General features: G+C 45.9%; 1 protein-coding gene across 1 annotated transcript in view; it reads right to left on the reverse strand.

Annotated features, from left to right (window-relative positions):
* AR (androgen receptor) overlaps positions 1–15,753 on the reverse strand; it is a 267,275-nt gene that overhangs the window by 157,281 nt on the left and 94,241 nt on the right. The window contains exon 2 of the mRNA XM_061598960.1: positions 4,170–4,321. Within this exon, the coding sequence (XP_061454944.1) occupies positions 4,170–4,321 (152 nt within the window). The remainder of the gene's footprint in view (positions 1–4,169; positions 4,322–15,753) is intronic.

A 15,753-nucleotide genomic window follows, 5' to 3' on the forward strand; every position in this document is an offset into this window, starting at 1 on the left:
CACAGGATTCTGTCCTGGGGCCGATACTCTTCAACATTTTTATCAACGACTTAGATGACGGGGTAGAGGGAAGCCTTATGAAGTTTGCGGATGATACAAAACTGGGAGGGATAGCTAACACAATGGAAGACAGGAATAAAATCCAAAGGGACCTGGATAGACTAGGAAATTGGGCTGAAATTAATAAAATGACATTCAATAAAGACAAATGCAGGATTCTGCATTTAGGCCACAAAAACAAAATGCACAGGTACAGGATGGGAAATACCCGGCTTAGCAGTAGTGCGTGTGAAAAGGACCTTGGAATTGTAGTGGATCGCAAGTTGAACATGACCCAGCAGTGTGATGCTGTGGCATACAAGGCAAACGTGGTTTTGGGCTGCATAAACAGAGCTATAGTTTCCAGGTCGAGGGAAGTAATAGTCCCACTATATTCTGCATTAGTCAGGCCTCATCTGGAATACTGCGTTCAGTTCTGGGCGCCTCATTTTAAGAAAGATATAGACAAGTTGGAGCAGGTTCAGAAGAGGGCAACGAGGGTGATAGCTGGTATGGAGAACAAGTCTTATGAGGAAAGGTTGAAGGAACTTGGCATGTTCAGTCTGGTGAAGAGAAGGCTGAGGGGTGACATGATTGCACTCTTTAAGTACCTGAAGGGCTGTCACATAGAGGAGGGTACAGATTTGTTCTCTGCTGCCCCAGAGGGTAGGACTAGGTCTAATGGTTTTAAGTTGCAGGAGCGTAGATTCAGATTGGACATTAGAAGGAACTTTTTGACAGTAAGGGCAGTTCAGCAATGGAACCGACTGCCTAGGGAGGTGGTGGGATCCCCTTCGCTGGATGTCTTCAAGCAGAGGCTGGACAGCTATCTGCGGGAGATGCTCTAGCTGTGGATTTCCTGCTGTGAGCAGGGGGTTGGACTCGATGGCCTACAAGGCCCCTTCCAACTCTATGATTCTATGATTCTAACCAGGATGCTAAACTGTGTCCACATCCAACATTTCCTCCATGATGGCCAAATCCTGAGAGCATCTCTCTGTAGAGAATGGCCCTGTCCTTGGACTTTATATATATTTCTTACTTTAAGCAACTTTATCATATGTCAGGGGAACAGTTACCCTGAACATACTCTATCTCCAAAAGCTTGTAAAAAAAATGAACTTGGGAAGTTTACAAGCAAGGCATGATAGAGAAAGGCATTCCCCATGCAGGAAGCACCTGCCCTCACTCTGAATAGCCTTTGTTTACCCTTTCCCTCACTTGGTTCATCACACACCCTTCAACAGGTAAACTGTGATGAAATCAAAACTCCCCTAAAGGAGGCCGCTGTCTGTTATGTTTTTCCTGATGGCTCTAAAGCCATTAGGGCAATAAGCAGGATTTAACGAAGTGGCCAAAAAGACGAGTGGTTCCCGTGAAGCACCACTTTTAATAGAAAATATTCACATGTGAATTTATGGCTCTGATGAAAAGGAGAGGTGGGGGGGATGGAGTGACAATGAAATAGAAGCCTGGCTGGAAACTAAAGGAAAAAGGCATCCCACAAATGGCATAAGTGTAGCAAATGAACCACAGAAGGCCCTGCATGCACAGCCAACAAAAATGGAACTTAATGGTGAAATGGTCCCAGAAATGTTCATGGTAGTGGCTCAGACATAATCACAAACATGCTACCAAGTCAAAATGTGCAGTGTGTCGTGCACCCAGCCTGGAGAACAAGTGCACAAACCCCCTCTGTGTGATGATTGAGAGAGAAATATATCAGAGGGAAAGATATTGCTGATTCCCAAATGCAAGTGCATTGACTGGTGGACCAAGAAGTGCCTCTTTGCTAAATGATATCATAAAAAATGGCAGATGACTTGTTATTGCCAGCAGCCAGTGCGTTTAGTAGCTGTTAGCGTGAACAGAAAAATTACGGCTGGCACTAGGTAGGTGCCCTCCAAAACTCCCAGACGGGCTCCTTTGATTTACAGCAGTGCTTATATGACCAAATATACGGGCTTTGAGCTGCTGCTCCCCCTTCCTTCCATGCAAATTTAAAGCCCACAGTCTTCTCTTACCATTCAGCCTAATGAAACTTCTCATTTTGCTGTAATCTCTAAATGAGAAATAAAAATCACACCATGGCAGGGGTCCACACCAAACAGCCAACCACAGCGCTGTCTCTGGCGCTTGGGAAGAAGAGCGAGCAGAGGGCATCAGGTTCAGGTTTTGAGGTGGAGACCAGGACTTGCCAGAAGTGCAATCAATTTATGGGGAGATAAAAGGGAAGGAGGTTCCGCTCCTTTCCCCAGCCCCCCTATGCCTCCTTTAACACACTAATCTCTCCCACAGGACCCCCAAAGCAGATGGGGAGGGGTGCAATTTGGCAGAGGAGAAAGTTGCCCTTATTCTCCCTACGACTATACCATTCTCCAGGGGTGGGTGGATGGAATCAATGAGAAAACAAGTTACAGCTGGCTCCATTTCAAAGCACTGAATTTTTAAGTCAATAGGAAATTTCTGTCACTGGTGATAGATCTGTGGCCCACTGACATATACAAGCCATCACTTGATCTAATCACCAAGTGATGAATACATGTAGCTCTGTCCCTCTGTTCCATCTGAATCAGGAGTGGCGGCTGAGGTGCGAGACAGGTGTTTGGAGGTAGTGATGTGCTGTACGTGGGCCAACAAACTAAGAATGAATTCTGAAAAGATAGAGGTGTTATGCATTCCAGGCTCTTGAGTCCATGAGATGGGAAGTGTTCTGGGTGGGGTTGCATTCCCCTGGAAGACACAGATTCGTAGCTTGGAGATACTCAATCCAACACTGTCCCTTGAGACTCAGGCGGCCTTCAGGGCGAGGAATGCCACTTTCCATCTCTGGCTGCTTCACCAGTTTCGGCCCCTTTTGGACAGAGATGACTTGGCCACAATAGTCCATGCTCTGGTAACTTCCAGACTGGATTATTGCAATGTGCTCTACGTGGGGCTGCCCTTGAAGACGACTCAGAAACAACAACTGGTCCAAAATGCAGCGACCAAAATAACCCCATTTTAAAACAGTTGCATTGGTTGCCAGTTTATTTCCAGGCCCAATTCAAGGTGCTCACGTCAGTATTTAAAGCCCTAAACAACTTAGGTGTCAAACATCTGAGAGACCACCTCCCTCCTACAGATCTTCTCAGGTATTAAGATTAGTAGAGGGGGCTGCCTTGGTAGTTCTGCCACCCGTAGAAGTTCAGGGGATGGTGGCCCAGGAGAGCCCTTTCCTGGGCAACCCCAAGTTGTGGAACTCCCTCCCTGACGCAATGCGTCTGGCACGTCACTGTACAGCTTTTGGCAATGCTAAAACTGCACCTCTTCAATCTGGCCTTTGGCACTTGAGATGTGCGTTTTACAGGACGCAACCTATTCCTGTGATTGTAATTCATTTTAATGGTTTCTAACATTGTATTTGAAACTGCTGTAGCCCACCCTGGGCTTTGCTAGGGAACAGAGATTAAAAAAGGTTGTTGTAATGATAACATTCATCATTATCATCATCATCATCATCTGGTTCTTGCCCTCACAGGGAAGAAAACCATCAGGGCGTAAGTAATTCTGGAACGTAATGGGCAACATTTGGAATCCTAACTCTTTTGACTGCTTGCTGGATACTGATTATTTTTTATGGTGTGGATTTGTGATCAATTCACTTAGGGGTGATCCAATTCCTTAGGATGAATGCAGACAACCATTAACCAATTGATATCTTGATAGCAAGTTAAACTAATAAATTTAATAAATAAATAAATAAATAAATTACTGGCTGGTACAATGACTTCTTTGCTTGCCTGCAAAAACCCTGGAGAAAGGTTAGAGGGGAAAGCCAAGAGGAGAGCAAACTGGAAACAAGGTCTCTAATGAGGCTGTGTGGACATCCACGGATCAGTGCCCTCCGATGCCTGAAGCATTTCTCAATCAGAAAGAGTTTCTCTTTCTCTCTCTTTAAATACATGATGGGGATTCGTTGTCTGAGGAGGCAAACAGTGACATAACCACCTTCTGAAGGTAACTTGTGTGGCCAAAGACAGAGGTTTGGGGAAGGAAATTAAATGTAATCTGGGATGGCAATGACATCCGCAATCATCTTCTGATTTGCATTCACAATCTCTCTAAAAACAAACAAACAAACAAATTACCTTCAGCTGCCCTTTTGAAAAATACTTTGCAGCTCCCGCAGGTGAGCGCTCCATAGTGGCATCCAGAAGCTTCATCCCCACAGATCAAGCATGTCTTCTGCGGTGGGAAGTAATAGTCAATGGGTAGAACATGGTCCCTTGCAGACTCCAACCTTTGGGGGGAAAAGAGAGAAGCATCAGCCAATGTGACACACAGAGAAGAACTAATGGACAAAGGGGGCAGCTGGGAGACTCTTGTCACAATGATAGATCTGGACTACCAAGTGCTGTTGATGGCAGCAAACAACGAGCTCATGTGGCTCCTGGAACTACTTCCTTGGAAGGTGGTGATGGAAAGACTGTTTCCTCCAGAGTGCAGAAGGTGTTTCTGCTGTTCTGGGCAGATCTGCAGCAGCGGCCACCAGGAAGTGGGAACTAGCACTCCTTGAAAGTCTGAGAATATCTGTGGCCCTCCAGATGCTGGTGGACTCCAGAGGGACCAATATCCAAGGAGGGTCACAAGTTCTGCAGCCCAGCGAACACTTAGCAGGTGATTTCTCTGTGGAAGAGCAGCTCACGTCCAACCAGTAAGAACAATGAAGAAAACAATGCAGCATCATGTGCCCCAAAGTATATCAATACTGGCTATGGCTGTGTAGAGGAATTGTCAACATAGCTTGAGTAATGCTCTTTAGCTGGAGAAAGGGCTAACAAAATTATTGTTGTTTCCATCTGCACACATCAACCTCTCAAAAACTAAGAAACCCACACAATCCAAACCACCCTGTGCATGAGTAGCACCACCAACCACGAACCAAGTAGCTCCAGATGTGCTATGCATCTCCAGATGTGGAGAGCGTCAGACCTGGGGGCCAAACACAAGCCTCAGGCCTCTGGGTCTGGCCCTCGGGACTCTCCCAGGCCACCCCCCTCACTGGCCCGACTTCACACCTTCCTTGACTGCTTTTGCCTGGCAGGGACGCGGCCGTCCACTCTGTAAATGCCTGATGCTTGCTTGGAGGGCTGGAGGACACAGAGAGGTGTGTGAGCATGTGACGAAACAAACCTACTGTACAAAGGTAATATTTGCATTTGGTGTCCTGTTGACTTTTGCCTCTGGCCGTGCCCACCACTGACATGCAGCCTCTGAAAAATTGCCCAGAAAGGAACACAACCCTCAGAGCTGGAAAAGGCATCCCACCCTGTGTTAAACAGTCCAGCTGCTCCAGAAAAAAATGTTGCTTCCTCCCTCCCCCTGCCCCAAACAGTCCATTTCATTGCCTTATTGCAAAGTGGCACAACAGATCCTTGCATAAACATCAACAGCCTATGAAGGTACAACTTGCCACCTGCCCCCCACCCCCCTCCACTCTCTGGTAAAGCTCCTCCGCTTTTATCTGATGCACTTCTGCTTTTAAGAGATACAGGAACATGCAGCAGAGGGGGGGTGCAATTACAATGTAAATTTGAAGTGTTCGCTATATACAGTCTCCGTTACTTCTCTGAACAGAAGAACAGAATAGCTGGCCAGATTTTCAAGAGCTCAGTAACTGTTCAAAACTACACACAGATTTCCAAAGAAGTGGAGTGACAACTTGCAGGGTTGTCCAGTGAGAGAATGCAGCCTGCTGGGCTAACAGGAGCTAAAATCCAGTCCATTGTCACCAGTTTACAATACTTACTTTACACTCTAGAGCCACCTGTTCTCTCTGGCATGAAAATCTCCAGCTTGCCACAGCTTGAGAGACACACTTGTAACAGAGGAGGGAAGGGGTCGTGGACAGCTCAGAGCCAGGTTGCTAAAAGACTCAAGGACAGATTTCTAAATACCCTTTCTGTTTGAATGGGTCATCCCAGCCATATGTTCAACATTCTGCTCTTAGATGCACTGGCCATCACTGTGGACATGGCGTAGCAAATCTGGCTTTGCTTGTCATTGGAAACCTTGGGAAATGAGAAATGCAGATTTGCTCAAACACATTAATATGTCAGATCTCAATGGTTATACAACCCAGTTTCCTATTTCCAAAAGCGCTTTCCATAAGATCTGGAGTGCAAGCCCATTAATACATAACATTATGCATCAGACCCAGGGCAAAGATTTATTTGGAAGATTCAGGTCCATGATGGAAGGAACTGAATACTTAATATTGTGCATCTTTCATGCAATGTTTCCATGTAGACCCTAGAAGGTAATACATGCATATTTGCTGACTGTTGCAATGCTGCATATTTTTTATTTTATTATTTTTATTATTTATTATAATAATATGAGACTTGGGAGTCTTTGAGAATGTTGGCAGCTAAATAAAGTTAGTTTTAAATAAATCATGTGCAAGAGGTAATATTGTGAAACTGGACAAGAGAGCCAAAATTGTGTGTGTTTTCAGTATCACAAAACTATCAGAATAAAACTGTTCAGCATTAAAAGATTTCAACAAAAATAGTTCAAGAAAATCAGAACAAGCATTACTATAGCATTAAAGAAATACATTTTGAAACTTGGATAGAAATATGCACAGCAGACTTCAGAAAGGCTACCAATAATTCTGGAGTCATGCTTAGGCCGGATGAAATATTTTCATTTGAATGAATTCTGTGCTTTACCGATCTCATGGCTGCATTGATTTCAAGCAGATGATCTTCACCAAGTCATTTATGCTTCCAGAATAAAAAAGTAAGAACTCAATATCCACACACCTCTTCGGGTAAACGAAGCTGCAAACACTCTGGAGGTGCACAGTAAGGTCTGAAGGAGGCCTTTAAGCATGCTCACCTTAACACGTTTACAAGCCTCCTTGCAACCAGGACCCTACGCATGACCAGCATCTAGCGTGGGAGTTACAGCTATACAAGGAATGGCTGAGCAAAGGAGATGGACATTAAGGAGATCAATATGGAGCAATTAAGACAGCAAAGATCCAGAAGAGACTGAGCTTTATCTCCTCACTGCCAAGGTATCTGCTTTGTGGTCACCTGCAGTCTTCTCACAGAATCACAGAGTTGGAAGGAGCCTATAAGGCCATCGAGACAAACCTTCTGCTCAACGCAGGAATCCAAATTAAAGCATACCTGGCAAGTGGTTGTCCAGCTGCCTTTTGAATGGCTCCAGTGTTGGAGAGCCCACCACCTCCCCTCAGTCTTCTCTTCTCAAGGCTAAACATGCCCAGTTCTTTCAGACTCTCCTCATAGGGCTTTGTTTCCGGTCCCCTGATTATCCTAGTTGCCCTCCTCTGAACCCGATCCAGTTTCTCTGCATCCTTCTTAAAGTGTAGTGTCCAGAACTGGACACAGTACTCAAGATGAGGCTTAATCTGTGCTGAATAGAGGGGAACCAATACCTTACACAATTTGGAAACTACACTTCTGTTAATGTAGCCTAAAATAGCATTTGCCTTTTTTGTAGCCACATCACGCTGTTGGCTCATATTCAGCTTGTGATCAACAACCCCAAGACCTTTCTCACATGTAATATTGCTGAGCCAAGTATCCCCCTCTTATAACTGTGCATTTGGTTTCTTTTTCCTAGGTGTAGAACCTTTTCCCTGTTAAATTTCTTTCTGTTGTTTCCAGCCCAATGCTCCAGCCTATCAAGATCCCTTTGAATTTTGTTTCTGTCTTCCAAGGTATTAGGTATCCCTCCCAATTTTGTATCATCTGCAAATTTGATAAGCATATCCTGCACCTCCTCATCCAAGTCATTAATTAACATATTTTATTGATTGATTGATATCCTGCCCTTTCCTATGCAAAAGTTTCATCCTCATCTCCTCCTTGATTGGGTGGTCGGCAGTAGACTCCAACTACAATGTTCCTTTTATTTCTTGCCCCATTTAATTTTAATCCAGATACTCTTGGTGGAGCTACCAAACTCATCCTCCTGATTTCTGTGCAGGGATATATATTTTTAACATACAGCGCAACTCCGCCTCCTTTTCTATTCCTTCTGTTCTTTTCGAACAAGTTATATCCTTCAACCACTCTGTTCCACTCATGGGAGTCATCCCACCAAGTATCAAGGTGTGTTCCCTCAGTCCTTTCCCCCTGAGTAGACACCTGATAACAGAACCTCCTGGCAGCCTACTGGGCCCTCCTATTGAGTTTCCCACTGGGTCTGCTGCCATCTTTGCTGTTGTGGCCCAGTTGGCAAAGGGGGGCTAATCAGGGATCAAGGCAAGCCTTGGGACTGGTTGGACGGGTTATCCCCAGGCAAGGCACCCATGTGATGGGGCGCGTCAGGATGCTTTGGGACGACTGTAGACTGCCCTAGGCCCTCAGTTCTGCTGAGACTGGTTTGTACCCCTCAGATGTCTGTGGGGCATCTCACTTGAGCCTGTGTTGCACAGGATCCTGACAGAACCCTGCAACATTGGGCTTCCTGGTCACAGGAAGGCTTGGAAGAGTACTTAATGTGGCAAGGCTAGGGGTGGGGCCAGCATGTTTGGCCTCTGACACGTTTACAGCTTAGTAATGACTAGGGATGTGATCCTTTGGTCGGGATAGTTCAAAACCATTCCGTTGACCTAACAGGCTGGTATCGATTTGAGTTCGTTCTTTATCCACAAGCCACTGCTTTTACCAATCTGTTTTTTCCCTGAAAAAATATTGATATTAATATCAATATTTTGAAAGGAAATGTTGAAAAACTGAAGGAAATATTGATAAAATATTGATATTAATATGAATATTTTAGACCAAAAATACTCACGGAAAATCACTACGTAAAAATCTGATCTGCAACAATAGTGAATAAATGAATTAATGGAAAATTTGGCAATAAATCCAAATTAGGCAGGATTCTGGCATATCCCTAGTAATGACTGAAGGGGGCTTATATTGGTAAAGAGTTACAAAATGGGTTAAGTCTTAGTAGTAGGAATCATGGCCCTCTTCTGCTCTTAATTTTGAAGCTGGCTTTTAGAGATACATGGAAGCTTCTCACAGCAGGTCACCACCAGCTAGGGATGAGGCCACAACTCACTGATGGCGCCATCCTCTGCATGTAGGAGATCCCAGGTTGCATTCCCAGTCAAAGGATCTTGGACATCAAAGTTTGGGAATCTTCTGGAGAGCCATAGGCGGTCGGTGCAGATATGAGTACCAAGCAAAGCAGGGCGGGTAATCACACTTTATCCTACTGGATCCCTTCACATGAAGAACACACTGCTAGCCTTCCTATGGCATTCACTAGATTAGTCACCAGACCAAAGGAAAGGCAACTTGCAATTATTCATCACCTAAAAAAAGCCATAAGCAAGAACCCACCTGTCAAAATGGCCCATGGGAGGGGGCAGGGAATCAGGACCCTGCAGTTAGCCAGATCCAGTTTGCCAGCCCTGCCCTAGACTTTCCAAACCAGATCTGTGTGTCCCTTTTATTGGCTACTGGTACTGAGGAATCAATGGGTCAAGAGTTATTTGTAAGTTTAATGATTTCCTAAAGTCCTTTAGGAGAACGTGCGTGGACTGGGGGGGGGGGACTTGCATTAAAACATAACCATGACACACTGCATGACAACCTCTACTGTTATGCAAGCACAGACTAGGGGCTGGTTCACACGGCAGCTTACTGTGAGATTGGTGCTACTTGCATCCCTGTTTAATTTGCATGGCTCACATGACGTTGCAGGCAATCAGCAGCTTTCACAGTTTTCCTGTATCACACCAATCCAATTTTAATGCGAAAAGGAAAACCCGTCTCAGGTTCACTGCACTCCTCCATGTAGGCTCTTTGCCTCATTTTTTTTAGTAGGCGGGCTCTCTCATGCCCCCTCACCAGCTCCTTCTCTCTCTGCCGCCTGCAAAAGCTGCCTTTCACTCACTCCTCCCTCTATTCAGTTTCGTGTCAATTGCACGGCCATGTTCTCCAAGCTTCAGTAGGGAGAGATGTGCAATTGACATGAAAAAATGAAACTGACAAAAAGCCCTTCCCCTTCTCCATGAGCAATATGATACTCGGAGGGAGTAAGCATGTAAAATTAGGGGCGGGGCCACAAGGAAATAGCAATACTAACAATTTCACTGCTGAATGCCCAGTTTTCCAGAAAGACTGGCAAATAATGCCACCACTTGTTCTCCAAGCAGATAGACAGGGAAAGAGCAAGCAGGTGGCTGGGAGCGACACTAGTGCGGATTCAACTCCTCTGGAGTGGCGACTCCTAGTGGCCAGCCAATGTGCATATATGACCACTAGGCATACATGTTGGGTTTGATTTTTAAACAGAGCAGCTTCCCTGGCAGCCCATCCCTCTTGCGGCCTGCCTTCTGATTCCGGAAGCATGACCTCTTCCCATTTATTACTTCACATGTTCCCAGGCTGAACTACAGCACGGAAAAGAGTTCTGCGGCTGACTCTTAAAAACAGGCGGTTGCATAAGTAAATGGGTTGTGCTGAAAAGCATTGCCTCCAATGTGATTTATTTATTTATTAAATTTATATCTCACCCTTCCTCCCAGGGCGGCAATGTGATGGGAGGGGATATATGCAAGTTCTTCCGGTGCTAAATCAGTAATGTGACATTCTCACATGCAAGCTTTGTAGGGCAGCCCTACAAAGAGTGCATTGCTGCAGTCCAACTGCAAAGTTACCACTGTAGCCAAGCTATCTTTGTCAGGAATTTTAGCTTCTCTGTCTCCATAGATATTGCCATCCTGGTGGACTCCAATTTTACCATCACTGAATGTGGCTCCTGGAAGTACAAAGAGCATTACTTACAGAGCCAGAAAATGTCCATTGTGAGTACCTCCAGTGTCCAGTGTGATAGCTGATGGGCGGTAGGGCTGAAGCCTGCTTTTCCGTGCCAATGCACATTGGGGAGTCTACTTTCAGGCTTCCAGTTGGACATTGGCAGCCACAGGTTTGCTTTCTCTGATGTAGAATGTTCCTTCGTTTTAGGGCATTGACACTTTGCAGCATGTGAAGTGATCCAGTTAAAGTGAAAAGTGCTTTCTATACTGATTTTAATTTAAGAGTAAAAACACATCTAATCTAATCTATTTAGATTAATGGGGTTTAAAGCACATGGGGGCAAACTCCAGCTGCATTTCCATTGATAAAGTTTGTCAGATTGCTCTCATTGGTATAATTTAAATTATTTTCTCAGATCTAATTGTGTGGTATTTTCACTTCAGCCTCTTAGAGCCTGAACAAGGTGGCAAACTCCCATGGAAGAGAACTACTTAGAACTTTTGGAATTGTTGTAAACCGCCCAGAGAGCTTCGGCTATGGGGTGGTATATAAATGCAATAAATAAATAAATAAATAAATAAATAAATAAATAATACCACATACACACCCATAGCACACAATGATTGTGCGACTCAGAAAGTATGGATGAAAAGTGTTGGTGATGAGAAGCCACTATGATGCCATTTATACAGCACTTTGAATCTGCAAAGTACTTTTATCGTCTTCACAGTAGTAGCAGGCAACAAGTTTTATTTATTTATTTACTATTTAATTTATATCCCGCCCTTCCTCCCAGCAGGAGCCCAGGGAGGCAACCAAAAGCACTAAAAACATTTTAAAACATCATAAAAACAGACTTTAAAATACATTAAAATAAAAAATCTTTGAAAACATTTTTAAAAAGCTTTCAAGACATCTTAAAAAAGGTTAAAAGCAATTCCAACACAAACAAAGACTGTCACAACTTAAAAGGCTTGTTGAAAGAGGAAAGCCTTCAACAGGTGCCGAAAAGATAGCAGAGATGGCGCCTGCCTAATATTCAAGGGGTGGGAATTCCACAGGGTAGGTGCCGCCACCCTAAAGGTCCGTGAAGAACGGACTTCCTGATAAGATGGTATCTGCAGGAGGCCCTCACCTGCAGAGCGCAGTGATCGGCTGGATATATAAGGGGTAAGACAGTCTTTCAGGTATCCTGGTCCCAAGCTGTACAGGGCTTTGTATACCAAAACTAGAACCTTGAATTTGGCCCCGTAGCAAATGGGCAGCCCAAGTTGCCCAAATCTGCCTCACGGAAGAGCTCTCCCCACCTCTCCCCTGTCAATGGTGAGGGACGGGAGAATCTGTCATGTCTGTTTCTCCTTTTTCCACCCTTAAGTTCAGGTCTCCATGTTTCCACATCAGTTTGCAATTTATTTATTTTTTTAAAAGTCCCCATGAAAATTTATCACAGTTTTAGTGTGAATTTCTCCTAATAAACCCATTTTTGCGTGCAATTTTGCCTAATATACACATTTTTGCAAAGGCATTTTCCCTGATATAATTCTGTATGTTGTTTCCACTAATAATAATAATAATTTAATTTATAAGCCGCCTATCTGGCCGATGGCCACTCTAGGCGACGTACAATTTAGTTGCAATAAATGCATCATAATAAAATACACATAAAATACATATAACAGTAAAACTATAAATAAAGAACAATAGCAGTTCAGAGTAATAGGCGATTAGTCCTAAAAAATTAACCCTCCCCGGAAGTCCCAAAGGCCTGTCTGAAGAGCAAGGTCTTCAAGGCTTTGCGGAATACATTCAGGGAAGGGGCATGTCGAAGATCATACGGGAGGGAGTTCCAGAGAGTGGGGGCCGCCACTGAGAATGCCCTCTCCCTAGTCCCCACCAACCTAGCTGTTTTAGTTGGTGGGACTGAGAGAAGGCCCTGAGTGGCTGATCTTGTCGGGCGGCATAATTGGTGGCGCTGGAGGCCCTCCATCAGGTAAACTGGGCCGAAACCGTGTAGGGATTTAAAGGTTAATACCAACACCTTGAATTGAGCCCGGAAAACAACAGGAAGCCAGTGAAGATCGAACAACACTGGGGTGATATGTTCCCGGCGGCGACAATTTGTGAGTAGTCGAGCCGCAGCATTTTGTATCAGTTGTAATTTCCGGACCGTTTTCAAGGGTAACCCCACGTAGAGCGCATTACAGTAGTCTAAATGAGAGGTGACCAGGGCATGTACTACCAGTGGGAGCTGATGAACAGGGAGGTAGGGTTGCAGCCTACGAATGAGGTGTAATTGATACCAAGCTGCCCGGCTCACTGCCGAAATCTGAGCCTCCATGGACAGCTTGGAATCAAGAACAACCCCAAGGCTGCAGACCTGGTCCTTTAGGGGCAGTCTCACCCCGTTGAACATCAGGTCAACATTTCCCAACCGTCCCCTGTCTCCCACAAGCATCACCTCAGTCTTATCAGGATTTAACTTCAACCTGTTCCTTCCCATCCATCCACTCACGGATTCCAGACACTTGGACATGGTCTCCACAGCCAACTCTGGCAAAGATTTAAACGAGAGATAGAGCTGAGTGTCGTCCGCATACTGATGACACTGCAGCCCAAATCTCCTAATGATTGCCCCCAGCGGCTTCATATAGATATTAAATAGCATGGGAGAGAGGATAGAGCCCTGTGGCACACCACAATCGAGAGGCCAAGGGTCTGAAACCTCCTCCCCCAATGCTACCTGTTGATGCCTATCGGAGAGAAAGGAATGGAACCACTGCAATACAGTGCCTCCTATTCCCAATTCCTCCAGGTGATGTAGAAGGATACTGTGGTCAACAGTATCAAAAGCCGCTGAGAGATCTAGGAGTACAAGAAAGGTGAATTCTCCCCTATCTAATGCCCTCCTCATATCATCAACCAGAGCGACCAAGGCTGTTTCAGTTCCATGTCCAGTCCTGAAACCCGATTGGTATGGATCCAAATAATCCGTTTCATCCAAGTGTGTCGACAACTGATTAGCCACCACTCGCTCAATGACCTTGCCCAAGAATGGTAAATTCGAAATTGGGCGAAAGTTATTCAAAACCTGGGGATCCAAGGAGGACTTATTTAAGATGGGCTTTACAATTGCCTCCTTGAGGGCTAATGGCATTACACCCTCCTTCAAGGATGCATTGACCACCGCCTTGATCCCCTCGCCCAGTTTCTCTTTGCAGCTCACGAGGAGCCACGATGGACAAGGGTCATTTAGACAGGTGGTAGGCTTCACAGTCAAGAGCACCTTGTCCACATCCTCAGAAGGGAGAGGCTGAAATCGATCCCATTTGACTGGCTTGCAACTGGCCAACTCTGATTCATTCACTGCATCCACGGCGTACGGGATCGAGCTCCGTAAATGTTCGATTTTGTCAGCAAAGTGCTTTGCTAATTTGTCACAGGAGGCCTTGGACTGTTCCAAGGGTTCCTGAGCAACTGGACCGACCAGGCTTCGGACCACTTGGAACAACCTCCTGGGACAGCACTCTGCTGACGCAATAGAGGCAGCAAAGAACCTCTTCTTTTCTGCCTTTATTGCCACTTGGTAGGCAGTTACTGCTGCTCTAACCTGTGTCTGGACATCTTCGGAACGGGATTTCCGCCACCGGCGTTCTAGTCGTCTCACCACCTGTCTCAGATTTCGCAACCGTGGTGTGTACCATGGTGCTAACTGAGTTCTGTTCAGGGGGAGAGGACGTTTCGGTGCCACCCGGTCCAGAGCCCTGGTGATCCCTTCATTCCACTCCAACACCAGGGTATCAACTGAGCGGCCTTCAGCAGGCTCCAATTCCCCAAGCGCAGTCAGGAATCCTTCTGGATCCATCAGGCATCTGGGGCGGACCATCCTAATAGGTCCTTTACCCCTGCGGAGGGTGTGAGGCATCGAGAAGTCTATGTTTACCAGGTAGTGATCTGACCATGACACAGGGGTGGAAGAGATCACCCCCAATTTCAGAGCACTTCCCTCCCCTCTCAGGACAAACACAAGGTCGAGAGCATGACCGGCTACATGGGTGGGCAAAGTATTACTAAGGTGCAGTTCCCAGGAAGCCATGGTTTCCAGGAAATCCCGAGGGGCCCCAGTGAGAGTGGTCTCGGCATGCACGTTAAAGTCACCCAGCACTAACAATTCTGGGGACAATGCCCGCACAGCCGAGACCACCTCCAGCACCTCGGCCAGGGAGTCTGCTGTGCAGCGGGGTGGGCGGTACACCAGCAGGATCCCCAAACTGCCCTTCGGGCCCAACCTCCAGTACGTGCAGTCAACAAACTTAGTCCTATGAAGAGGAGGTCTGGTAAAAACTAGAGACTCCCGTTAGATGGCTGCCACACCCCCTCCCCGCCTTCCCACCCTCGGCTGCTGTGCATAACGGAAACCCGGTGGACACATGGCCTCAAGAGTGGGAGCTGAGGCCTCATCCAACCAGGTCTCCGCAATACATGCCAGGTCTGCCTGTCCATCCAAGATTATATCATGGATGTGTGATGTTTTTTGTACTACAGACCTGGCATTACACAACAACAGTCGAAGGTCGGTAGGAATCCTGCATCCCCCAGTTATCGTTTGGTTTTGGACAGACCCGGAACATGGGATGGATACTAGGCATCTATCCCGTGTTCCCCTAATCTGGCATGGTCTGCCCTCAGTACCACTCCAGCGTCTGCCGCCCACTCTTTCTATGGTTTGGCCCCTCACCCTCCCTGTCACCCCCCCCGACTTACACATGCCCCTATCCCAGACCGCCGGTCAGACAGGCCACCCACCCTAAAGCAATAATAACCGGAGACCCGCCTCTATAACACTCTGAAACTGTTAAATTAATTAAAATTAAAATTAAAATTAAAATTAAAATCAATACAATTTCCGTCACATACATAA

The sequence above is a fragment of the Rhineura floridana genome, chromosome 16 (assembly GCF_030035675.1).
Source record: "Rhineura floridana isolate rRhiFlo1 chromosome 16, rRhiFlo1.hap2, whole genome shotgun sequence".
NCBI lineage: Eukaryota > Metazoa > Chordata > Lepidosauria > Squamata > Rhineuridae > Rhineura > Rhineura floridana.